At 35.3% G+C, this 26,824-nt stretch overlaps 1 protein-coding gene across 3 annotated transcripts in view; it reads left to right on the top strand.

The window, feature by feature from the left end:
- The window catches only part of RNF217 (ring finger protein 217), a 128,145-nt gene extending 101,543 nt beyond the window's left edge, over window positions 1–26,602 (top strand). For 2 of the 3 annotated variants that reach the window (XM_082406192.1, XM_082406190.1), the window contains 3 exons: window positions 10,233–10,434; window positions 15,087–15,158; window positions 16,553–26,602. In XM_082406192.1, coding sequence (XP_082262318.1) covers window positions 10,233–10,434; window positions 15,087–15,158; window positions 16,553–16,626 — 348 coding nt within the window. In that variant the 3' untranslated portion in view covers window positions 16,627–26,602. The remainder of the gene's footprint in view (window positions 1–10,232; window positions 10,435–15,086; window positions 15,159–16,552) is intronic. The other variant, XM_082406191.1, reaches the window with a different exon arrangement.
- The last annotated feature ends 222 nt before the right edge of the window (window positions 26,603–26,824 follow it).

Genomic DNA, 26,824 nt, shown 5'->3' with positions numbered 1-26,824 from the left:
TATACAATTATATTGCTAGAAAATTCAAGATACATTAAAATCATACATACCTCTTTGGGGCTTATATATAAAATGAAGTTAGATTCTAAATACAATCACTCTTTCTCAGTTTACACCATAGTTATACAGTAACTAAAAAATTATCTAGTAAAACCATACAAACATTATTTTGCGTTTATATATAAAATGAAGTTAGGTAACATGTTCAGATATTTATAAACAGATTTTCACCTATATGAATGTCTAGTGTGTCTGAAAATTGTATGGGTGGAACCTAATTCTCTTCTGTGTGGGATGTCCCAAACATTGAAGAACAGCCCGACATGCCAGCATCAGCCACCTTTGTGACAACCAAACATTCCCCTACCAAAGAAATTCTGAAGCATCTCCAGGGGCCTGAGAGCCCCTGTGGAGAGCCTCTGTTAGAGATGAGGGCTTCTGAGAGGAATGAAGTCCAATGAGCTGTGTATACAGGGACTAATTGAGTAAAAATCTGCCCATTTTCCATTTGGATACCTATGAGGCCAGTTTTGCTAAAGGATCTAAAGCTTTCTAAGATGGTTCATTTATTTTTCTTTTCATTTGATTTCATGCTTTAAGAATTGCTTTTTCTTTCTGCAGCAAACTCAACTTAGAATTCCAAACAGGATACAAGTTTTGCTGGTAGCAGCAATCAGTAGGCAGATCAACAAAGTTTGGAGAACTATGAGAAAAGGTCTATATCCAAATTCCTAAGCAATGTCTTCACTTGCCTTAGTGAGCTTCTCCAGCACAGGGCACTCTCCCGTCCCCAGGATGGGCCTTCTCATAGCTTCTCCATCTCAGTAAATGGCAACTGCAACCTTCTAGCTGCTCAAGTCAAGAATCTGACCGCTTTCTCTCACACCCACACATACTGTCAGTCATTAACTTTTGTAGATTGTACCATCGAAATATATGTGGAATTTGACAACATCTCAGCACCCTTGCTGTCACTAATCTGGTACAGGACATCATCATCTTTCTCCCTCTAAGATTTTTGCAATAGCCTCCTGACTGGATTCTTACTCTTCACAATGTTCCTAACCCAGCAGCCCAGCAGCCAGAACGAGACTACTAAACATAAGGCAGATTACGTACCCCTCTGCTCAAAATCCTCCATGGCTCCCATCTCACACAAAGCAAAAGTTAGTCCTTACGGTGGCCATGTGCCCCATCACACTCTGCTCGCGCCCGCACCCCATTATTCCTCTGACCTCATCTTCTACTTCCTTCACCCTCCTCCAGCCACACTGCCCTCCTGGCTGTGCTTCAAAAACATGAGCCATGTTTCCTTCTCAGGGTGTCCATGCCTGCTCTTCCCTTTGAAATATTCTTTCCCCAGATATCTACACACCCAGCTCTCTCCCTTCATGCCTTTGAGCAAAATTCAGCTTCTCAGTAATCACTTTCCCCTACCTCAATAGGTAATATGCTCCTTATAGGCTCTATTTTTTTCCATAGCACCATATTGCTTATCACTGTTTAAAATAGTGGACATATTTTGCATCATGAGAGCAGGGATTTTGATCTGTTTTGATCCTTGAGGTACCTTGTGCATTTAGAGCAGTTCTGGGCACTGTTTAGCACTAAATAGAAAATGGTTGAATGAATGAATGTCATTTTTCTTCCCTCCTTATATGTACTTTTCGTGAGAATCCATTATTTGCTCTGTACAACATGGTCCTTTTTCTCTTGAAACCCACAGAAGGGGAGACGCAGTGGTTACACGGAAGATGATAAAACACTGTTGCACTTCAACAGGGCTTTGCGTAGAGTATTATAAGAGAGTTCATGGTAAAGGGGACATCTCCGTTCATCTCGGGGAAAGCAGGGAGAGCTAGGTTGTTGAGGATTATTGGGTGGATTTTGGCATGATGAAAGGTATCCAGGAGTGGGAGTATTACACTTAAAGGACAGGGCACAGAGCCAGGAAATGAGTGCTGTGTACCAGAGCCACAAGCGCTTTGTGGTTCCCTTAGAGTAGGGTTCACAGAAGGAAGTGGTGAAAGGTGGGGCTGTAGAAACAAACAGAAGCCTGGGCTTTCATGCAATGTTAAGAAACTTGGATTTCATCCTCCTGACTGAAAAGTTATAAACAAGGGAATGGTGGTAACCAATTTATATTTTAGGTTGGTTGCTGTTGATTATATGAAGGTAGTTGTAGACATCTAGAAGGAAATGATGATTGTATGAGCTAAGGTAATGGTCAAAGGCTGGAGAAGAGGAGAAGTATTCGATAAATATCTTGGGGCTAAAACTGTCTGATTTTGTTCAATAGCTGGATGTGAGTAGTGAGAAGAGGATAACAACAGGATATTTAGTTTGAGTATCTAAATGGATGGTGATACCATAAACTGTGATAAAATCATGGAGATGGACTTAGTTTTGTTGTTGTTGGGCTAGGGAGCCTTGGAATGGTTATGAGTTTGGTTTTGCTTATTTGACTTTGAAATGGCTGTAAGGCATACGGGTGCATATGACCCCCAAACAATTGCTACATGACTCTGCAGCTCAGGAGCCAGGTCTGCAGTGGAAATTAGGAAATGAGATCCAGTGGAGGGAAGTTGAAGCCATTTGAGTATGGAAGAGATCACCCAAAGAGTATGTGCAAAGTGGTGATTCATGGATGGAATTAAGAGATAAGTGAAGAAACGAAATTGAGTTATTTGTAGTGAGGTGGACGGACCTAGAGTCTGTCATACAGAGTGAAGTAAGTCAGAAAGAGAAAAACAAATACCGTATGCTAACACATATATATGGAATTTTTAAAAGAATGGTTCTGAAGAACCTAGGGGCAGGACAGGAATAAAGATGCAGATGTAGAGAATGGACTTGAGGACACGGGGAGGGGGAGGGTAAGCTGGGACGAAGTGAGAGAGTCGCATGGACATACATACACTACCAAATGTAAAATAGATAGCTAGTGGGAAGCAGCCACATAGCACAGGGAGATCAGCTCGGTGCTTTGTGACCACCTAGAGGAGTGGGGTAGGGAGGGTGGGAGGGAGACGCAAGGGGGAGGAGATATGGGGATATATGCATATATATAGCAGATTCACTTTGTTATAAAGCAGAAACTAACACACCATTGTAAAGCAATTATATTCCAATAAAGATGTTAAAAAAAAGAGAGATAAGTGAAGAAATAGGAACCTAAGAGAGGTAAGAGGAGCACCTGGAAAAAAGGTGTCACTGAAGCAAGAGTTTATCAAAGGTCAGAGGGAAGTAGTGATCAACTGATTAAATGACACTGAGAGATACAAGAAGATAAGAATTAAAAACATGTTCATTGGATTTGGCAATTAGAGGGTCATGGATAATACTCATCTGTTCTTTTAATATTTATTGAGAACATGCTATGTGACAGGATCAGTGCAACTCCCTTTAATAAAATAACAAACAAGATGTACATGATCTGGGCCCTTTCAGATCTTATTGACTGGGAGATAGTTTGAGCAGAGACATATAATTAAAGAGTTTTAAAATAGAGACTGAGAAATACTCACTCAAGCTAGTACAGCTTGCTTCTCATTTCATGGATACAGTGCCTTGAATACTGCTGTGCTGGGAATGGTCTCCCTACCTCCAAGTCTTCTTAACTGGTGAACTTAACTTGTTCGTCATTTCTCAGATCAACTGACACTTCCTTAGAGGAGCCTCTTCTGACCCTTAGACCAGATCAAGCTTCTTAAGTATTCTCTTCATACCTTATCCTTTTCCTTCATAGCATTTTTCATAACTTATGAGTGTCTATTTATTTGCAGAATTGATTATGTCTATCTACAGCTTAGACTAAAAGCTCCTTAATGGCAGAAGCCATGTCAGATTTTATCAATGAACAAATAAATATTTATTGTGTAAATGAATGAATGTTTCCTGGAGAAAGACAGTTGATCTGGATGTTTCAGTAACATGGGGTTGTTGGGATATAGCTCAGCGGTAGAACATTTGACTGTAGTAACATGGGGTTGCTGTCAACTGAGGAAGAATTGAGAGGTGAGTAAGAAAAGCAGTGAAAATATTCTTTTAAGAAGCTTGGTTAAAATGGAAGGGTGGGGGTAATCATTGGCTGAAGGTCATGTGGAATTAAAGGAAGGATTTATTAGGATGGGGGGGACACCTGAGCTATTAGCAGGCTAAGTGGTGCACAGTCACAGAGGGGAAAGGGTAAAGATGAACGGGAAGGAGGGGAAAACTGACATCTGGAGATTTCTGAGAACATGGGGTGCCGGGCTAAGGGAAGTACAGTAAAGAGGAAGGAAGAAAATTAGGGGCTAATTTGTAGTACACTCTACCTTGAGGAATGAGAATCGGACAGTATTCTACACTCTTCTTCAAAGAATTTGTCATCATAAATCACTTATAAGACTGAAATATGTATGAAATTTCCTATAACTAAGAAAACCAGGACATTGGAGGACAATTAAGAGTATTGGCTTTAAAAAGCTAACATAGCAGGAAACACCAAATGATTCAGAAATCATCTTATATATTTTTTGCAATATAGTTTACCATTACAGAGGCCACCATGTTTGGCATGACAGACGAGGATTCATTCTGCTTATCTATCCCTTCCCTTTCTTCTCTTTCTAATTTCTGATAATTATTATTTTAGTTCTTCTTTTGATTACCTTTTACCTTTAAATAATATACTGTAACCTTGGTTCAACAGTCTAACAATTTTAGGTGATATATGAGGATCTAGCCCTCCTACAATTCTTTCCACCTCTCTATTTCCCATTTTCTGTAAGCTGTAACTTTGTTTTTATATTGTCAAATTTAATAACATTCACATTCTATTCTAATATAATATTTAATACTTCTGTTATTTCTAAAGGATAATTCTAACATGGGAAAACCAATTGGGTATTTACATAATCAAGAACATATAATTATGGAGCAAAGATTACATTTCCTTTTCCATGAGATCACAACTTCTAGGAAAAATGCCTTTTGCCTCTTTGCTTACTGTCAATTACTTAATCATGCTGTAGTTTGTTACGCCTCATATTTGGAACTTACATGCCTTTCATTTTGTTTTGTTTTTCCTGAAAGTCCTTACTGTTTTTCTTTCTTCCTTATTGGGAATAGAAATACCACTTTATTTATCATGTTATTTAATATTTAGCTCCTCAGGAATTTTATTGCTTGGTGTATATTCCATTGTTATTTTTTGAAGATGTTCTTGAAACCAGCTGACTTCCTGTTCTAAATTGGACTGATTGCTTTGCAGCTCTTTCGCTGAGGTTTCTTACACCTTTTTTGGTATGTGGTAACACTGTCTTTTCTTGACTTGTGCATTCACTTGATGAAGTGCTTCCTTAAGTCATGGCACCAGAAAAGGAACAGAGGAGTCTTAGCATCTCTGCAATTGTTTCATTTTTACCCCCATATATTATTTATTTTGTAATTGGACAAGAATTCTAGGTTCATATTTTTAATGAGGTCTTTGAAGACTGCATAGATGTTTGCTTTTTAAAAATCCCTGTGTTGAAGAACCTAGGGGCAAGACAGGAATAAAGACGAAGACGTAGAGAATCCGACTTGAGGACACAGGGAGGGGGAAGGGTAAACTGGGATGAAGTGAGAGAGTAGCATGGACATATATACACTACCAAATGTAAAATAGATTGCTAGTGGGAAGCAGCCACATAGCACAGGGAGATCAGCTCGGTGCTTTGTGACCACCTAGAGGGGGTGGGATAGGGAGGGTGAGAGGGAGACGCAAGAGGGAGGGGGTATGGGGATATATGTATACGTATAGCTGATTCACTTTGTTATACAGCAGAAAGTAACACACATTGTAAAGCAATTATACTGCAATAAAGATGTTAAAAAAAAAATCCGTGTTATGGAGAATTGGTATAGTGAGATAAGTAAGGAACTGAGAGTTACTCGTGGGATTTTTTAAAACTTTCCTCATAATTATTGCTTCTAATTAATTCCTCCCATATCAAAGCCATTGAGGCAAATACATGTATTAAAATAATTTTATACATAGAGTAAATTATTTGTTGGGAACAATAATACATAACAGTTAATTTAGTTATAATTTCCTGCTTAAAGAATAAAATAAGCCTTCAATTCTTGGTGAAAGTGGAGATAAATACTTGTGGGCAGATGTGTACTGATTTAGTTATAAAATGGGTTGGATATTTAGCAGTTCATTTATTGCTATTCTCCTACCTTATAATTAAGTAGAATCTGTATGAAAATAAAAAGCTGAATTCTAGTTCTATTTTTCAAGATAATTTGTGGGCATTTTATTAAACTAAATGTAAACAACCTGAAGAGGGCAGGTACATATATTGATTACTCTTTTATTACAGGTGTTGATATGTACTGTAATGAATGTCATAGACTCAAAAATGATCCGTGCTGTCATTTCTGTCTACTACTATGTGGACTTAATATCAAACTCATATTAAAGAAATATCTGGCATATCCTGAACATTTTATCTCATGGCTTGTAAATGTAGAGCTATATAAGCAACATTTAGTGCTTAAATATTCAACTCCTTACGTATCAGCCATCCTTATTTGGTATAGATGGAGAGAAGAAACCCTGTTAGTGATAACAAATCAAATGATGTTTGTGACTTATGGGTAGTCAGTTTAATCTAATGGGTTAGAAATATCTCATCTGTCTTACTCTGTCTCCATCCCTTAAGTAAGAACAGAATTTTGATGCTGAATTACAGCCACTTGGGTGATTGGTATGTTTTTTAGCAGAGCTAAACTGATGAATGTTTTGAAGCTATAATAAAAAAAACTTTTAAAGTTTCACTGAAAAATAAAATGGACTTTACATAAATGTAATTTAAACCTACTTTTTAAGGCTCTATGTTTTAAAAACAAAAATGGCATTGTCAAAGTGTGACCTTTAAAGATATATTCAGGGAAGTCGTTTATCATATGAAATTTATTAGCCTCTGGGTGTTAGGAGTTCAAAATTACAACTTGCTTCTTAGCAAATGTGAAAAGTAATGTCTTCTGTTACAAGTTAACTTGCATTATGTCAGTTCATTTCTCTTAGCATGAAGTTATAAAATATTCATATATAATCAAGATATATTTGCAATAGTATTAAAGGAAGCACTGTGTACTTGACGGTTGGAAATTATGAAACCATTTTAATGATTAAATCATTGCCATTATATGAGTAAAATACGCAAATTAATCTATAGAACTATATAATCCTGCAACGTACAAGGTTCCTGTAGAGTATTGTCAGAACTTAGAATTTTATCACTTCCTGTGCAGAAATATTTTTGGACTAACAGTATTTTAGTTGCCTGCTGTGTTTCAAATATTATTTTAGAAATGAGGAAAGACTGTTAAAAGAGGCTAAAAATTGCAGTCTTCACTATTTAAATGAAATAATAAGTATACCACATAAAGATTTTAGAACACAATGAAACAATATTACAAGCAGATATAAAACGACAGTAAAAATTGTATGTGAAATTTTGAGGCAAATGAACTGTCAGTGACAAGTTTAACTTATTAGAGCAAGTTTCTTGTCAGAAAAATTTTTGACATTATTTTAAAGGAAGAACGTGAACTGGCCCAGAGAGCAGCTAAAACAAGCAGAAAGACTCGAACATGCCTTGTACAGGAGGGCAGACATGACTACTCTGTCAGCAAAGAACACAATTGACCCTCTGGTTTTATCTTTAAATTTATAATAAGAGGCTGCTTAGCATAATAAAGAAACAGACAAGAATCAAAATACTTTCTCCATTCATTCAAGCAGATTACTTTTCTGAGCTCTGGTTATGAATAAGCATGCCAGTCTCATGGTGTGGTCATGAGGCTTAAAGGCGCTAATCTAGGTACAGTGCTTGGCATTTAGTAGACTCTAAACAAATATTAGTCCTTTTCCCTTTACAGGTCACATACAACACTATGCTATGTGGCCAGGAAATCTGTTAAGCTTTAATTACCTCCATATTAAGAGCAATTACAATATACAGTCGAAAAGTTGAGCATATGATGAAGTAACCTTTATTTTGGGTGCCCAGCTGTTGACTCTGAACATGTTTTCTCCTAGTGCTCAGGTAGTTTAAAGGATGAGAAATAGTTCAAAGGTTCAGTAGGGCCTTAGCCTACCTCATTCCTTAATGCCATCTGCTGTGCTAAATGGATGTGGTCATAGGAATTGTTCTTCAGAATCATTCATAGAAACAGGTGCAATGGGGAGACTAAGGGAGAAATTACCAGGAAGCTAAAGAGCTCAAGCTGCAGAGACCCTCACCTGCACAGGTCTCTTCTTAGGCCTTGTATCTAATTTGCATTTGTAATTTACACGCTTCTCCTTTAAGAGGACCCCCCAGTTAGATAACCTTCAGGCCCCACAAAACCTGGGTCCACGTCACTGGAGTGTCAGGTAACAGAAAAAGAATTCAATGTAATTGAAAAAGATGAGGTGGCCAATAGCAGAAAAAGCAAATTTTGCTTCTATTCACCAAATATTGATTGGTAGTTACCCTTGACCACAGATGCTTATATGCCCTTAACCACAAGCTAGCCCTCACCTATCCAGGAAGGTACTCTAGTCTAGCATCAGCCTAAGAATCAGCCAATTGAAGAAGTGAGAAAGGAGATCACCTGGCCATCAGGGAGTGTCAGTTGCATTGCCCTGGTATTTGGTTTCTCACATTTTTAGGTGGGTGAAGGGGAAGGGATAGATGGAACCAATATTATACTGATCTGACTCAATATGTGCCCCCCAAATGTTTTAGTCACTGTATGTATATTATCACATTTTTATTCTCATGTAAGTAATATCATCTAAATTGTAGCTTGGGAGATAAGAAGTAACCTCCGTACTTTCCTGTAACTTGACAGCAACAACAGAGGGAGGTGCTTAGTTGCACAGGTAGCATTGTATACACAGTCCTGTACAAGCATTTGCAAATGAAATTAGAGCTGGAAACTAAAATGGTACTGCAAATACACTTACACCTGCTCTCATTTCCTTCCACAACAGGATTTCTTTTCCTTGACATTTATTTACAAAAAGTTTTACATAATCCTTTCTTTTAAGGAATCCTCTTCGTCTCTTCTTATTCCCCAAGCCACCTCGTTCTTGCTGATCATAGCATCAACAAAACATACCTTCAGAGCATTTTTTTTTAATTTGAATTTTATTTATTTTTTATACAGCAGGTTCTTATTAGTTATCTATTTTATACATATTAGTGTATATATGTCCATCCCAATCTCCCAATTCATGCGACCACTACCACCAACCCCCCCCCAACCCGGCTTTCCCCCCTCGGTGTCCATACGTTTGTTCTCTACATCTGTGTCTCTATTTCTGCCTTGCAAACCGGTTCACCTGTACCATTTTTCTAGATTCCACATATATGCATTAATATATGATATTTGTTTTTCTCTTTCTGACTTACTTCACTCTGTATGACAGTCTCTAGGTCCATCCACGTCTCTACAAATGACCCAATTTAGTTCCTTTTTTTATGGCTGAGTAATATTCCATTGTGTATATGTACCACATCTTCTTTATCCATTCATCTGTCGATGGTCTTTTAGGTTGCTTCCTGGCTATTGTAAATAGTGCTGCAGTGAACATTGGGGTGCATGTGTCTTTTTGAATTATGGTTTTCTCTGGGTATATGCCCAGTAGTGGGATTGCTGGGTCATACGGTAATTCTATTTTTAGTTTTTTAAGGAACCTCCATACTGTTCTCCATAGTGGCTGTATCAATTTACATTCCCACCAACAGTGCAAGAGGGTTCCCTTTTCTCCACACCCTCTCCAGAATTTGTTGTTTGTAGATTTTCTGATGATGCCCATTCTAACTGGTGTGAGGTGATACCTCATTGTAGTTTTGATTTGCATTTCTCACCTTCACAGCATTTTAAGTTGCCTCCTAATCATTGAGTTCGATGCATGTCTGGAAAGATAAGTGAGTTTTCTTTGGGATGTGTTTGTTTATATCTGTATTATTCAAAAGAAGCCAACAGCTTGAGCACCTGAAATGTTATTGAGCTTTACACATGTTTAAAGTGCTTGATACAAAGGTGGCCTGGGAGAGCGTGATAATAAGCAAACTTATGGCCTCAGAAATGCTTTGTTAGGCTTTTATTTTGGTGAAACTAGTAACTGTTATTCCATACATTTGCCAGATTCTACTTTATAAAAAATTTAATAACCTTTTTTATCTTTCCCTCTTTCGCTGGTACAGATCCATATCCAGAGAACGGAAGGGTGTGACCATATGACCTGTTCACAATGTAACACTAATTTTTGTTATCGATGTGGGGAGAGATACCGCCAGCTCCGTTTCTTTGGAGACCACACATCAAACCTCAGTATATTTGGATGCAAATACCGCTACCTCCCAGAGAGACCTCATCTAAGGAGACTAGTGCGAGGGTCAGTCTGTGGTGAGTGTCTGACGTGACTTATACAGTCTTCCCCAGGAAGGAAGCAGTGATGATGACAGAACTTAGGAATGTAATAGAATAGCCGTGACAGATCTCAGCACCTGCCAGGTATTCTAGTAGAGCCTTTAGCTAAAAATAGGAGGAAGATGTTTTCTCTCCCTTTGAGTTTAAAATAAAAAACTTGTTTGTTAGCAGGGCACTGCTTACATGAGCAAGCAGATTTTGTTCGAAAAACAAATAATTTATTACACTGCAGAAATATGAAGTCATTAGTCTTCTGAAAGCCTTGTAAGCCACTTGATGAAAGGGGACGATGTCACATTTCTTTTGTAGTGAGAGTACCTAGCAGTGGGTCTTAGGCATATCCTCTATTCATCCATGGAAGACAAACAGTGCAATTTTAAAAATCCCTATGCTTCAGAGTCTTGTAATGGAGTTCCATTGTACCTATATAGTTGATAAGCCATTGTATATATTTGTATGTATTTTCTGTTGTATTAGTAGTTAATATTAATAGCTAACAGTTAATGAAATGAGCATCAATTGCCCTCATTGCATATAAACCCAAGTTTAAATATCCAAGTGCAGTGCTTTTATGGATTGACTTTTTTACCCTTTTCTTCGTCCTCAACAACGCACAGTCTCATATACAAATATGCAAAGATAAACACAGATTCCTGCTCTGGCCTAATGTCACCACCTTTGAGTGATGCAGTGTTCTTCTGGCCTAATAGTTCTTCCAATGTCTCCCTGCTCCTCTGGAATATACCTACTGTGAGATTTCTTTCTTTTTCATCATGCAGAACTCCATTATTTCTTTCTCTGGCAGTCTTTCTCATGTATACACAATACTTTTTAACATTGTCTACGTTTCTTCCTTTCTACTTACTTGTGCCTAGTTACTTCGTGAGACTATCTCTATATCACTCTTTAGCCCTCCATCACTTCATTGCTGTTGTAAACCGCTCTCCTCGCTAGAATCATGTCAGGCTAATCAGAACAAAGCTGATGGTAATAATTTACTTCTGTCAGGTAAACAATAGAACATATATTTTAAATTTCATTTTATCATGTGGAAACCAGTGCCATCATTTTCTAAAATCTTATATGATATCTATAAAAACACCCTTACTGAGCTTTAATTAAACATAATTTCCCACAACCAACAGCATTCAATATAGTCAAGATTGGTTTTAATGATTTTCAGTGCTTTTCTGTTTAGTTGCTTATAATGGTATATATAATAATTATATAACCAATATATACTTACTAGTTAAACAGACTTTAGAGGGATAGCTAGGGAATCTAACCACTATTTATAACAATATTACCATGAGAAAACTAACTGCAAAATTAAGTTTTGAGCTGTAACCTATTTGTAAGTCTGTACATACAGAAAACAACCTAAAAACCAAAATCCTTACATCTCCTGCACTGTTAGTCCTTTTCTTTCCTACCTCAATGCCATTTTGTGGCAAAGTGTTTCCTTCCATTTTTGTTTTAAATAATCTTTGATTTGACCATGCTTTTTTTTTTTTTCCTTTTCGTTTTTCTGTTTAGTCATTCTTAAATAAGGAAAGTCATTTCCTGCCCTATTTGTTCAATAATATTTTGGGTGCATTCTCTTTGAGTCCTTTCACCATTTGCCTAGATGCCACTAGAATTCTCTTTCCAGGTCATAAAATAGAGTCAAGATATTTAACAGCCTGTAGAATGGGCAGCACATAAACATTGTCAGCAGGGAAATATTTTCTTTGCACAGTCTTCTCTATTTTTAATTTTATGGTCAGCTTTCTATAAATGGTTTTCTTTTTGGCCCATTTTCTTTTCTGTGTATGTGTGTGTACTCGTGTGTGTCAGGATGAACCTGACAAAGGAGGGAGCAGCTGGCCTTATGATAAGCTCTCCCTCCTACACATATTTTTGCACCCCCAGCACAGCTGCCTCGAACTGCTGTTGGACCATCACTCCAAGTATAGCAGGGAAATGTGGACTTTTTTCCTGTGGACAAACAAGGAAAAAAATACAATAATTCATGTTACCCATTACATTTTACAGAATCAGACAGAATGATTTTATAAGCGATGTTTTTAAATAAAAAGAGCAATTTAATTTCAAACATCTCATCCCTACAAAAGGCAGGAAAAGGAGTTACTCTGTAAGTCCCAAGCTTACCTTCTCCCTGCCATGGAAGAGAGTAGATGGATGACAGCAAAGCCCTCCTGCCCTCCATCCTTGCATGATGGAACCCAGTTTGCTCCTCAGTTTGGGACCACAGCCTGCAGATGTCCTTGGACAGAGACAGAGAAAGGGCCTGCCCTCCTCTCACAGCCGGAGGTTGGAAAACAAGGATGGTCACGTGACCATCTGCCCAGCTACAGATCGGAGGTTCTGCCTCTAGAGAATAAGGGAGAACAGCGATTTGAGGATAATTAGCAGCCTCTGACATGCAGGTATCTCCCTGGTAGGGAGTAGGTAGGTTATTCAGTGAATGGTGTTGGGAATAAAAGTGACAGAAAGAATGCTTTGTTCTCATATAATTCCATACAAATATTGAAAATATTACATTAAAACATAGAATAGTAAAGAACATACAGGTCCTTAACTGATTTCTAGTTGGCAAATAACTCATATGAACAAAAGCAATGGAGCCCCCCCCTCCGAAAATAAACATCACATTTTTCAAAAGGAAAAGAAGTCTGGACCCAGAATTGAAGAAATACAGATAGTCAATAAACATGTTTTAAAAGATTCAGTGTTATTAGTAGTCAGAGAAATGTAAAAAAACGAAATTTTTTTCTGGATATTGATTAGCAAATATTTTGTCAAGTTAATACTCTATGCTGGACATCTATACTCTACTGAATGAACTGGGAATTTTGTGCATTTCTTTTACAAAGAAATTTGATAGTAATGTGAAGGATATTTTAAAACATGATAAAAAAATCTAGGTTGACAGTGGTTTATTTGCAAATATAATTTAAAATAGCAGAAAAGGGAACAAAAAATAAGTACTAAAATATTTAAATAAGCTAGAATATATGGATATAGTAGAATACTATTTCAGCTATTGAGAATGGTATTTTAAAAGAATTATTATTGATCTAGGAATAAGAGAATCTGTGCTTAACTGTCCTCAAGACAGTTTCAAAGGTAGACTTAACATGTATTGAACATTGATTGCATATTGTAATAAGTTTATTACTTCCCAAAGAGAGAGAGCACATATCTGGTTCTTTGAGTTCTGTGATATTTGAAAAAAAAAAAAATAGTGCTGTTACTTTGCAGTCGTGTTTCATCACTATTATGAAAATATATTGATAATTACTTAAAAAGGAAACATGAATGAGCACACTGAGCTACATGTGTAGGAAAAAAACCAGATTCTTTTACAATATGCAAATCAATATACTATAAACTCAAGTGTAGCTTTAAGAATGTACAAAGTGTAATTGTTCAATGCGGGTTAGTATTACTTGATTGATTCTGTCATTGGTGAAAAATGTAAGTAAACCCCATGGTTAGACATTGTGTCAATTGAATGGCAGTTTTTTCAAAATTAGATATTAAAATCTGTATTTTTTATCTATGTTTTTTCTGTGGTTCCAAAGCCCCTTTCTTAAGAATAAAGAAGTTAATATTTTTCTGACAAATTTCCAACAAATGGCTACATTATGTTTCTGTTTTTTAATGTAATTGGTTATTCCAAATTACTGTCCTTATTTATAGAATGGTGTTGCTGCTTTATTTTCAACAGCTAAGGGAGTCTACTACAAAGTCCCTCCATTCCTTCCTCTTCTCTTGTTGTGTTTGGGTTGTACAGCTATTACTGTGTCACATGCCTTAAGATCAAGATTACTATGTAATGACAAGATATTAACTACTAGCCTCTATTTTTGTGCTAGTGCCTTTTAACGCTAGTAGGATTCCAGTTGTGAACTCTGTGATGTAACTAGAGTTTATTGTAATCACTGCCTAGTTATTCATTTAGAAAAAAAAGTGCTGGTTGATGCCATTTGGCATCCTTATAAGTGCTTCCTTTCTAAGTTTGTTAAAATGATTCATTTGAAAAACCTTCAATATATTGTATGTTTATTGGTAATTTTCTCTAACAATGGTATTGAAACATCCCATTTGTAATTCAGTGTATTAGGTGTTCATATAGTTAGTTTATTTTGGACCCAGGAAATAAATAAATCACATTTTCAGATGTGGACTTGGGCACAGCCCTCTGTAGCACCTACTAGCTCTCCATTTTGTGAGCTAATTAGATTTTCTCCTGCCAGCTCAGAATGTGTCACTCCTTTCTTAATCTCTCAGAATTTTAAAAATTTAAAATGGAAGAGATCTAAAGGAAAAACACAAAGATGAATGGTCCTGGTGGAATAAAGTGAACCAGTAGCTTTGGAATTTTCTTGGTTGTTAAGGATGATTTATGCGATGTATGACACGTGTACCCAGGACTTGAGTGAAGTTACTGAACTTACATATGTGTATTTGTTCTACACCTGATACATTTCCTTAGAGAAATATTGCCTTAATTTTAATGACTCCTTAAAAAATAACATACATTGTGATATTAAAAAGCATTGCTGAAATTGTTTTTAGTTTTAGTTTAAGACTCTCTAAATGGTTTGCCTTTTGTTTTCCAGCTGGAAAATTATTCATTGCACCTCTAATTCTGGTCTTGGGATTAGCACTAGGGGCCATAGCAGTTGTAATCGGTAAGAAATACTTAATGTATCTGAGATGAGAATTCTCTGAGTGCCACAGAGAGAATATGAGTGTAAATGTAATAGTGAGTCAGTATTAAGTGTAGATGGTACGTGTTCCATGCTTGCTCTAGATAAGCAATCAGCACATGATTTATAGATTCAGAGGAGCGTATTTCGTACAGGGTGTATTTGTGTGACACTTTTTCAGTCCATGAACACTTTGATTCATGTTTCTTATAAAGCATTATTAATCCCCTTTTAATACAAAAGTTAATGTAACTAGTATTTTAGCAAAAGATTCCAGTAGACGAGAACCCAGATTTTCCAATTCTGAGTTCAGGTTGGAACATCAAAGAAAAGAGGCTCTGGGAGCCTTTGGGTCTTCGGTGAGTTCTAGTAAAAGGGTCCCCTGGGTCAAAAAGATACTTTTGATGTGTATAGGAACACGTACCCAACATATACTTGAGCACTAACAAATAGAAAATGTATCAGTGATAAATATAGTTTTATTCATACAAGTATATTAAAATATGTATTTTCGAGCAATGGTTCTCAGACTCTAGAGTGCTTTATAAGAACCTTGAGGGCTGGTTAAAAAACAGCTTCCTGGTTCCTACTCACAGTTTCTGATTCAGTGTAGGGGCCTAGTTCTAAAAAGTTAGGTGATGCTGATGCGGACGGTCCAAGGATCACACTTTGAGAACCATTGCTGTAGAGGATTTAAAATTAAACACTATAGCTAAAGGCTGCTTTGATGATTGTTCCACATAGTAGATGGGATTTCTCTTTTTTCCTAAATAAACTGATTTTTATATGTAAAGTTCTGTTTAGCAAGTAATTTGCATGTGCAGGACAGATAGAATTATAAGGTAACTCACATTTAAGTTCTTACAATGAATGAGGCTTTATGAAGTAGATACTATTATTATCTGCATTTTACAGTTGAGGATATTAAGGCCTTACTAGGACCTCACACGTGGTAGAACTGGGAATCAAAGCTGACATTTGCTCCACCGCCCATGTTCTTAAGTAACATGCTATATGGCCTGAAACCGAAGCATGAATATCAGTGTGCAAGTGATATGACTAGGGATAATAAAGAAGACTTAAACCTAAGTTTTGATATTTTGATAAAAAACATTCATGTCCAAACTGGTGTCACAGACTTTGTTAAAAGGGGGAGAGGGAGCTGAAGAAAAATAATAAAGAATGAAATCTTGAAGAACTAAGTACATTTCATAGCATAGGTATCTTCCCTCTTTTCATTTTCATGTATTACTAAATAATGATTATTTATAAATAGCTTGCAAAATAAAAATTTGAAAATAGAAAATTTTCAGATCTATGATACTAAAAGCCTGTCCTCTTAATTAGCTTTAATCTTTTTTTTTTTTAATCCCCAGGTTTATTTGTATTTCCTATCTATTGCCTTTGTAAAAAACAGAGAAAACGATCACGGACAGGAATGCACTGGTAAATGCAGGTGATTTCATCTGACTACGCTGGTCCGGGTAGGAGCTACACAGAATTATACACCTGTCTGAGGGTCACTTCTTGAAAACTGCCAGGAGGACCCTTTTGCCATCTCTTCTCCCGTGTTCTCTGCAGGCCACAATGCCTCTAGCTCCGGTGCATTCCCAACATGGTATCCTGTCCTTTCCTTATACAGATTGCTGCTTTTACAAAATGGTCACTTTCATAGACTATAAACATCTATATCATAACTCTGATCTTCTTAATGGTTCTTGGAAGAAAGTATTTTAATTAGAACCAGTTATCCTCAGACCTGTCTGAGCATGCATCTCCTGAGCATTGCTTGGACTGTCTTTGTACCTGAATCTCCCTCCATGCCCTCTTCTGAGACTTGGTGTGAATAACTGAAGGTCCCACCTGTACCAACAAGCAAGGCCACTTTTCAGAAGATGAAGGCTCACCATATGCACCAGTTTTCATCCGTGACCCAAGCAGTACAATTCCTTCATCCTTCAGATGCTATAATTGTTAAAAATCTCAACGCCCAAAAGGGAACTAATGAAACTAAACTAATGAGAAGAATCATAGTTACTGACGTGTATACGTGTAGGGGTGTGAATGTGTGTGTATATACATATCTGTATTAAAACTAGGTCCAATACCTTGTACTTGTCAAGTTCGATGCCTACACTATTTTTCCACATTTTCATAGACGTATTTAAAAATGATTGTTCCTTTGTGGGCATAATTTGGTAATGTACTGAATTAAAGTCAACGTACACAACAGGCTATTTTGATGTTGACCCTTTCTATTTCTTGCTCTCTTTCTCTCTCTCTCTCTCTCTGTCCCACACACACACACAGAAATTTGTGCAGTGTCACCTCAAGGATTATCAAACTTTATAAACTGATAAAACTAATAGGCTGCTTCTAGGAAATTCTCAAGACCTAAATGTTCTGTCTTCTTTTTCAGATTTCTTATATGTTGGCATACTTGCTTCACTCTATAATTAATTTAAATAAGTGTGCTGTAGAGAAAACTGCTGAGGCCTTTAAACATATCCCTATTCTGCTAATTTTTAACCAACTTGTGATTATAATAATTATGCTTTAGGTTAAGCATATGATATTGTTTAAAACCCCACCCTCTCACCTCTCCTTTCCCTCTCTCTCTCTTTTACTTCTCAAGTTTTTCGTAAAAACAAATACTGCTTTTGAAGGATTTTTCTTATGTTTATTGCTCAAATGCATAATAATGTGTTGCTATCTTCTTATGGAGGGGTGATTTAAAACAAAACTTTTTGTGTTCATGGGTTTATCTAAAGTATAAACTGCTTTTGGAGAAGGAAACAAAAAAAAATGAAAAAAATATTTTCAGGATGTTTTACCAAGCTGAGAAATCTTTAAAAATAAGAAAAGGACAAGTAACTAAACTGTGTTTTTTTTTTGTTTTCATCACGAATGTTCATCAGCAGAAGGGAATTAAAGACCTCTAAGAAGCTTAAAGTTTCCACTTGTCTCCAGATACTTAACATTAGCTATTGGCGTAGATGTAGCATTTATTTTTCAACAACCTTTTCTGAATTGAAATAGATTATGTGATAAAACATGCATTAACATGGATAGTTTGTCTTGTTGGGCTCCAGAGTATAAGAACATTTATCATTTTTATTTGATCTGGAAAGTCCGTAATAGTGAAGTTTGCTTTCATGTATAACAAGCCAGCACTTCCATTCTTTCTGAATAACGCTCAGAAAAGCTATACTGCTGGACTAGTCTATTTCCAGTTAGAGGAGGTGTGCCATTTATGGCCTGGAATAGTATATTTCTAAAGCATAACATGATACAAGAAGAATCTAGTTTCACAAATTCATCTTTCCATTCATCCAACCATCTGTCCATCCAATAAATATTTATTGAGTGCCTATTCTACTTGCTCTAGTATTAAAACTGAGAGAATGGGAATTTCTAGCCCTAAATCCTTGTAATTCTGTTATAAAAGTGCTTAATTTTTGTAAATTGGACTTTCCTAGACTTGGGTGTTAGTTTGACGATGTGTGAATATGATGAATTCTAAATCTAGTGGATGTGTTTATGTATGATATGTGTATGTATATATACTTAGACATATACATAGCTGTATATGAATACATATATACCATCTAGCTAAATAATATACTCTCTGGTCCTGGATAATCTATTTTCTTAGGTTATTGTATCTGTTGTCTTTGGCCTACTCAGGGATTTTTATTCCTTTCTTTGAATAATTTATCTTTTGGAGATATTTTTATATTATTTGGAAATGTTCCAATTTTCCACTTACAGAGCGGCGTTTGTTATCAGTGAAGGCTCTTTCATCAGCACTCGCAATAGTGTGCACAGTACTGCACAGGATTTTCATTTTTCTATTGCACAGATTTAAAAAAATTAACATACGCATTTTTTGCTTTCAAAGTTGGTATATATCAGGCCTTTCCCTGCTAGTGACTTAAAGTAGTTATTTGTGAATTTTTTTGCTAAGTATCATTAAGATCTTAAAAAGGGAGAAGAAAAATAAAAGATTATTTATATGTTAGTGCTAACTTGAAGGTAAAACAATCGCACCTTTTGGGGTAAATTCTAAAAACGACTTTAACAAAAGCAGCATGCATGTAAGATGAATATCTTTTTATCCAAGGCTTGTCATTTTTTAATATGTTTTCATTGTAAATTTAATATATGCTCCTTTTAAAAAAATCAAACTATATTGAATTATAAAATACAACTTCCTCTGCTTTTCCCCACCCCTTATTTTCTAGGGGTAACCACTGTTAATAGTTTGGTATGTGTCTTTCCAGATACTATCTATAAATATACAAATAAGTATGCGTGTGTGTGTGTGTATCTGTGTGTGTATTCATTTTGTATAAATAGAATAATATGCTTACTGTCCTGTGACTATTTTACATTTTACTATGAATTGGTAGACATCTTTCCATAAGAGTTTAAATAGATTTACCTCATTCTTTTGTAAATTACTACATATTCCATTGTGGGGCTATACTTTATTTAATCAGTCTCCTATTGAATGAACATCAAGATTGTTTTCACTTCCCTATTACAAAGCATTAGTGAAGATCCTTTACATATAGTTTTGTCACTGTGTGAACATTTTCATAAGTTTTTAAATTCGGTTTTTATATTAGTAATAAAATTTTAATGCATTTTCAATGAATGAGATCATAGAGATAATATATTTAAGGCCCTTTTCTTGGAGAAAGACTTGTGTAAAAGTGCATAATTTTTAAAGAAAAGCATCTTTTGCAGGATAATTTCCCCCCCCCCCATGCTTGATTAGCCAAATAAATATCTTGCCAACACTTACAAAAGAAAATTCATCTTATTCCAATAAAAATAAAATGCAATGAGATGTCTATAAGATAATGTGAGAAAGATGCATTGATGTTTGGATTGCCTAGTTTTAAAACTTGAGGGATTTAAATGAAATAGCCAAAGTGATCATGTTTGTCACGTTTTTTAAAACACTATGCATGTTCATGCATGTTGCTCCACAAGGAACTTAATTATGCCATTGTGAAAAGTAGGAAGCAACATGTTGGTAATTATGAATGACCACATTCTCCATAGAAAAATAATTTTGACTGTATGTGAGGTTTGGTGGTTTGTTGGGATGCTCATAAACTTGGAATAACGTGAAACCTTTATTTTACAATGAATCCCAGCATTTCCCTAAGAACTTCTGTATGTGAAGTTAAGAAAAGAGGGGTCAAACCTTTTGGCACAAACAACATTGTGTTGCCACCACCTTGATTTTCTGATAAGTGCTATTGTATCCTAAAGGTAGAACAGACTGGAAAACAATCAAAGATAAATTAAACACTGGTCGGGTTACAACCTGGTATCTTTATTTGTACTTTCCTTGCTGTGATATCAGGATTCAGTGGTGCCTGTCAGGAAATTCCCTGTCTTGTGTCACCCACCATCTCTTGAGTCCCAAGGCCACAGGTAGTCTTTATCTTTCAATCCTATCACCCAAATACATGGCCCATGGATCCCCTAAAGGACCTTCAAAATACTCTTCCAGTCCCAAAACAATCCAACCTCATTTTTCTACACTCCTTTGAGATTCTAACCAGCTCCTCTACACTAGAAAAGAGGAGGAGAGAAAGGAGTGGGTTAAAAACTCACTCAGGCACGTGCACAGCGCTAGCATTCCTTCCAGACCTTTGTCAAATTGAGTACACGTGCCACCAAATGGATCTGGTTTCTCTCTTGTTAAATACTGCAGTTGTTCTTAACACTAGACTTTTATGAGCTCTATTAAATTCATAATCATAAAAAGTTAGTGGCCTAAATAATATCCATTGGTATACTTCATTAAGTACCAAAATAAAAATTCATGGCAAATGCCATTTTATATTTGAATTTTATATGCAGGCTGCATATATGCCTTAATGTGAGTCTTCCCATTGGATTGTATGCTTAACCTTTCATATTTGTGGCTGAAATCTATCCCAACTATTGAAAGTAATCTTTCCTGTGGTCAACTTTATTGCTTTGTGTTAATGCTTAGTATAAATATAGCCTTAAGATCCAATAATGCACTTTAAAATACTTGTGCCATTTAAGCAATTTGACAGAGTTGAAGAAACTAATTGCAATATTTTGATGGAGACAGTAGAATAACAGTATTAGCAAATATATGTCACCTCTTTAAATTTGGCAGGGGGGCAGGGAGGCGGGGGTGGAATCAGAAGCTGAAAATTTAAAACAAGTAAAACATACCTGGAAAAGATGTAGCCAAGTTTCTGAAATTATAGTAATCCTAGAAATTGGTATTAGGAGCTCAAACGTAGCAAGTAATTAATACATGTTACCTAATAACCTAGTTGGAATGTTTGTTTAAAATATTAAGTTAGTTTCTACTGAAAGTTTTAGCTGCATTATTATTTTTCATGAAATCTATAAAAGAAATTCCACTGATTAGTAACATAGTAAATCAAAACTACCATCAACAGCCAGTTTAAGCATATTTTGTTTTTCAAATCATTGTGTTTTAATTATGACATTTTCCTCCTCTGGAAAATAAGTTGCAAGTCCCATTTTAATATGAATATCTATAATTATTACTTTAATAAAACTGAAATAATTTTATAGAGGCATTAAACTATGGTCTGAACAAAATCAGAGTTCCAAATTTGGGGAGTATTCCAGATTGTGAAATGCTACCTTTTCAATGCAAACCTCTTTATAAGAGAAAGGCACTCCTTCGTAACTCTGGTTTAGAGGGTAGAACTAATACTCATTTCATAGCCAACTGTTGTGTGGGGCTTTTATTGTACATCACTGTTCTGAGGCTGGACTGTAGTCACTTTATCAAAATCCAAGAAGCAGAGAGTCACAGAAGTGTGAGACTTGTAATTGTCTATTTGGGGCATTAGCTGAAGTCTTCATATATCACATACCTTACATTTTCTCATACGTAGTGCCAATTTTAGCAGCATGTAATTATGCATATTATAAACTATATTCTTTTTTGACTAAAGAAGTGACTATTTTGAGAATAACAATATGGACTTAAAAGGCAATAAATTTAAAAGAAAACATAAAAATTACTACTGCCTTTTATTTTGGCCACTTCCTTTTAGCTTATAAAAGAAATTTCATTGGGTGTATTTACTTACTGCATTACTTAGATTACACAGACTTATTAGCATAGAAAAATTTTTTTGTTTTTCAGGTCTATCCCACATTTTTGTCACACTGTTCCATTGTATTAAATGACTTTCTTCGCTGCTTGTCAAGTGATACTCACATACTTCAACATCAAGTTTCTGTTTTCTTTTTAGATTTCCTAGTTATCTTGCTTTTTCCCTCACAGTCCCCTTCCCATCTTGATGAAGTGTGGGATAAATTCTGTCACCATTAACTTTTTTGACTCTAATGAAATTCAAACTGAAAGGACTCCAGAATTTGGCCCTGGTAGTAAACATAATATACCTTGGCTTCTTTTATCTGTAAGTTAAAACATCTCAGGAATACTTGGAACATGTCCCTCTTCCTGATAGGCGTTGGAGAACCCTGCCCAGCCCTCTGACAAGAAGTAAAATGAATGAGACGTTATTTGAATCAGAGAGCCTAGAAATAGTCTGAAACCAAGCTTCAGAAATTGTTTCATGATTATTATAAGGTCAATATTGTTTGCCTATTAGTTGGACAGAAAGCACGTGTGGACATTCATCCAGTCTGACCCCAGATCATCCTTGATTCATCCAAAATGACCAAATGTGTGGTTTGGGGGTCTTTGTTTCAGCAAAAAGTACCACAGCTTGGACTTAGGGCTGGATTCATAATATTGTCACATTTGTACTTGACTGTGTATTCTTAATTCTGGGAATGTTATTAGACTTCCTGATAATCTAAAGTGGATGGTATTGCATGTAACTAATATCAGCCCTATTCTAGAGAAACCATGCATCATTTGCAAACGTTCAACTTTTTCATTGATATGATTTAGATATAAGCCACACTCAAGATATATTTAGCATAGGTTTATTACATGATATGAAAAAATTCAAGGGATAGTCAAACTTGGGTGTTAAAAATCCCCTCAAATTGCTGAGATGATGTTACTTCAGATTTTTCCTTGTAGCTGGCAAACTACATCGGTCATCAGTTCCCTGTAAAGTTAGGTGTTCACCTCATGCCCCAGCTGGAGAAATCATGTCAATAATCCAGTCAAGTTCTTAAAAATAATATTTTTTCATTAATATATTACTTCCTCTATGTCCAAATATAACTTTATTGTTTCCCTTGAGTAAATACTGTCTAAATATTTGATACAAATATCTGAATTTTTTTCAGTTTAAACAAAATTAGCATGCTTTATGTTCCTTTATAAAGAAAATTCTAGATAAAGTATGACTTTATCAGCTGATTACAAACCCTTTCTCTAAGACCTATTTTTTTTTTAACATCTTTATTGGAGTATAATTGCTTTACAATGGTGTGTTAGTTTTTGCTTTATAACAAAGTGAATCATCTATACATATACATATATCCCCATACCTCCTCCCTCTTGCATCTCCCTCCTACCATCCCTATCCCACCCCTCTAGGTGGACACAAAGCACCGAGCTAATCTCCCTGTGCTATGTGGCTGCTTCCCACTAGCTATCTATTTTACATTTGGTAGTGTATGTATGTCCATGCCACTTTCTCACTCCGTCCTAGCTTACCCTTCCCCCTCCCCGTGTCCTCATGTCCATTCTCTACGTCTGCGTAAGACCTATTTTTTTAATTCCACGTGGCAACAGCTTTATTTTGTTATTTGATCGTTTTCATCATAATTAAAATTCTGTAGATGGTCTTGAAAAAAGTAAACCAACCTTATATTTTGTATGAAACTTAGAACACTAATTGGTATATATATATATGATATATATATGTTGCTTATGAAAGAAATTATTAATTTAATAAGTAGTAAATTCCAAGAGAACATAGAAATAGTTCTGTGTAGGAGGAACACAAAAACAGTGGCATAAAAATGTTGTTATGTTAACACATTTTAACATAACAACATTATTTATTAAGAAGCCACAACAGTTAGTTGTTTTGTTTCTATTGTAAACAAAATTGATTATAAGATATATTCATGAAACAAATTTATTTATATGTATATATATATTGCAAAATTGTGGGCCTATTAAATTACTGTATTCACATTCTCCTTTTTCTCAAAGAATGTAAAATGCTAAAAAGAAAAACATTTGGGTGTTTACGCTGTCATTACTGTATATTTAGAAATTGCAGTTCTAAAGAATAATTGTTACCTCCTGTTTGAATTACCAGAATATATCCCATTTTATCAATAATTACATCCTCACAAACAATAGCAAATGAGAAGAATTTCTTAATTTTAAGATGAATGACTTTCACTAGGAGTTTGTACTAGATCTTGTCCATAGTTTCATTACATTACATGTTTTTCATTTTCTGTAAAACTTGTAGCCATTTTCCAAATAATGTCATAATATTTTTCATACTTATATATGAGCCTGGTTGAAAAGAGATTTTCTTTACCTTTTCAATGATACTGAAAGTATTTATATAATTTTACTTTTTAACTTTGTCTACATTTCATTAGTCATACTGTTAACTTTGGTATTCATAAAACTATGTGGAGGAAACCATTATGAATATATTTTAAGAAAGAGGCATGTAGAAATAAAATAAGAAAATAGAAAATATTAATACTCTTTTGTAGAAATTCCTAAAAGAAAACTGGAAAGGAAACAAATTCTTTTGTGATGAAAATGTTGAAAATTCAGGAGTATTTAAGACCTTAATTTCTTACATTTTTAGAGCAATCTGCTTCTTATCTCCAAATGATTATTTCATGCTGTTGTTTCCATGAATTGTGCTTTTAGCATAATATATAATTTCCCCCCACCATTTTAGTGTTTATACATTAATCACTTATAAGAAAAGAAGAAATTAGTGAATAAAAGTCAGGGAAACTGGGTTTATTACCATTTTCCAATAGCACTAATGTATAGTCCCTTTAACCCTCCATACGGTGCTTTGTGTGATGAGAATATAAAACATTTATATATGTTCTTAGTGCCTTATTTTTTTCACTTGACTTTATTTCTTATCTAAAGAGCCATATATTTTTTGTGAGTGTTCTTTTGTCCTTCTATTTAAAGTGCTGATGAGACAGTGTATCTCTAGGAATATATATATATAGGCTGTATTTGCTACTTTCATTCACTGTATTATCTCTAGAACAGCAGGTTAACCCATATATTTTTCTTAAATTCATTGTTCATTTTTAAGCTAAAGTATTTTAAAAAGGATCTTAAACACCATAAATTGAAGCCATTATAATTGAAATGTATTTTTAAACCACCAAAAAGAATGCTGATTATTAAAGTTTAAAACAGGAGTTGGAATGGTTATCAGTCTTTATCTATAGCTCCAATTAGGGTAAAATTACTTTACAAAAAGCATTAAAAATAAAAGTAATTATATGGTACTTCAGGAATTCGACCAGTTCACTACCACTTGTCTTTGGTAATATTTCGTCTGTAATCTACTTCCACACAGATGCTGAAGAATGATGGTGTTTGCTATTTACATAGATTTATTAACTCACAGTGGGCTTTATCGACATCGAGACATTTTGTACAATATATTATCTTGCTCTTCTCGGTCTTTGCCTTTTGTGTGATACCAAAAGCTGGTTTTGTTGTATTCTTTATGTACTATAGTATGTAATTCAACTTTTCCTGATGAATGTATAGTGAATAATTAAAATAAATCATGTGCTTAGAAAAGACAAAGACACAGGTTGTATATGCAAATATGTGTAAATATTTGACAAAGAAAAAAAGAGGAAAAGAATCTTCCTGCCAACAGATATGTCCTGCTGGACAGGATGTGGAAATTAACAGATTTTTTTTTTTTTTTTTTTTAAGCAATGAGATTTAAAAATCTATTACCTCAAGAATTTTCAGTGGATATATATCAGTGTAATGATCCTTCGTAAATACAATCTTACTTGCTGCTGGCGGTAAAAGCAACCCAAGTGTCAGATCACACAAATTTTAGGGGCTACCCTAAAATTTAGGGGCTAGTCTTTCAAAAGATTGATACTTTGTGAAATTTTGGAGTCCAATTTTGGACTTTCAGTAACATCCCTATGGCTTTTTGTTGTGGTTGGGCTTCTTTTTTTTTTTTATTGTTTTTGGTTGATTGTTTTAGAATGGAAGGGTAATCTAAATTGAGATCAGATCTCATGGAGAGGTGTAACGACATTCACTCTACTTGGATGCAAACTATAATGGGAATCAACTACTTTGATTGTCACTGTATGAACTGTTGTATGGATTCCTGTGGAGTGCTGTTTACTCGCATGATGTGTGCAAGACATCATGCAGCGTCATCTAGCAATGCCTAATAAAAGTTTTTAAAAGAGAAGATTCTTGGGGTTTTTTTCCAATAGATTTGGAATTTAAAGAAATTAAAAGATAAAATTTGGCAGTGCCAAAATTACACGTACATAAGTAAATTTGGAAAGTTATCGAAGTCACTTCTGCACTAGATTCTAAGAATGGAGAAACGGGAATGCATAGAAATTCATGAGTGTGTGTTTTGGAAGGTGGATTGTGTTGTGTCGCTGTGGCATGTTTTGAGGAAAGC

This window comes from Balaenoptera borealis (assembly GCF_965194805.1).
Source record: "Balaenoptera borealis genome assembly, chromosome: 9".
NCBI lineage: Eukaryota > Metazoa > Chordata > Mammalia > Artiodactyla > Balaenopteridae > Balaenoptera > Balaenoptera borealis.
The sequence above is the reverse complement of the archived record's forward strand: the minus strand, read 5'-3'. Positions and strand labels throughout refer to the sequence as shown.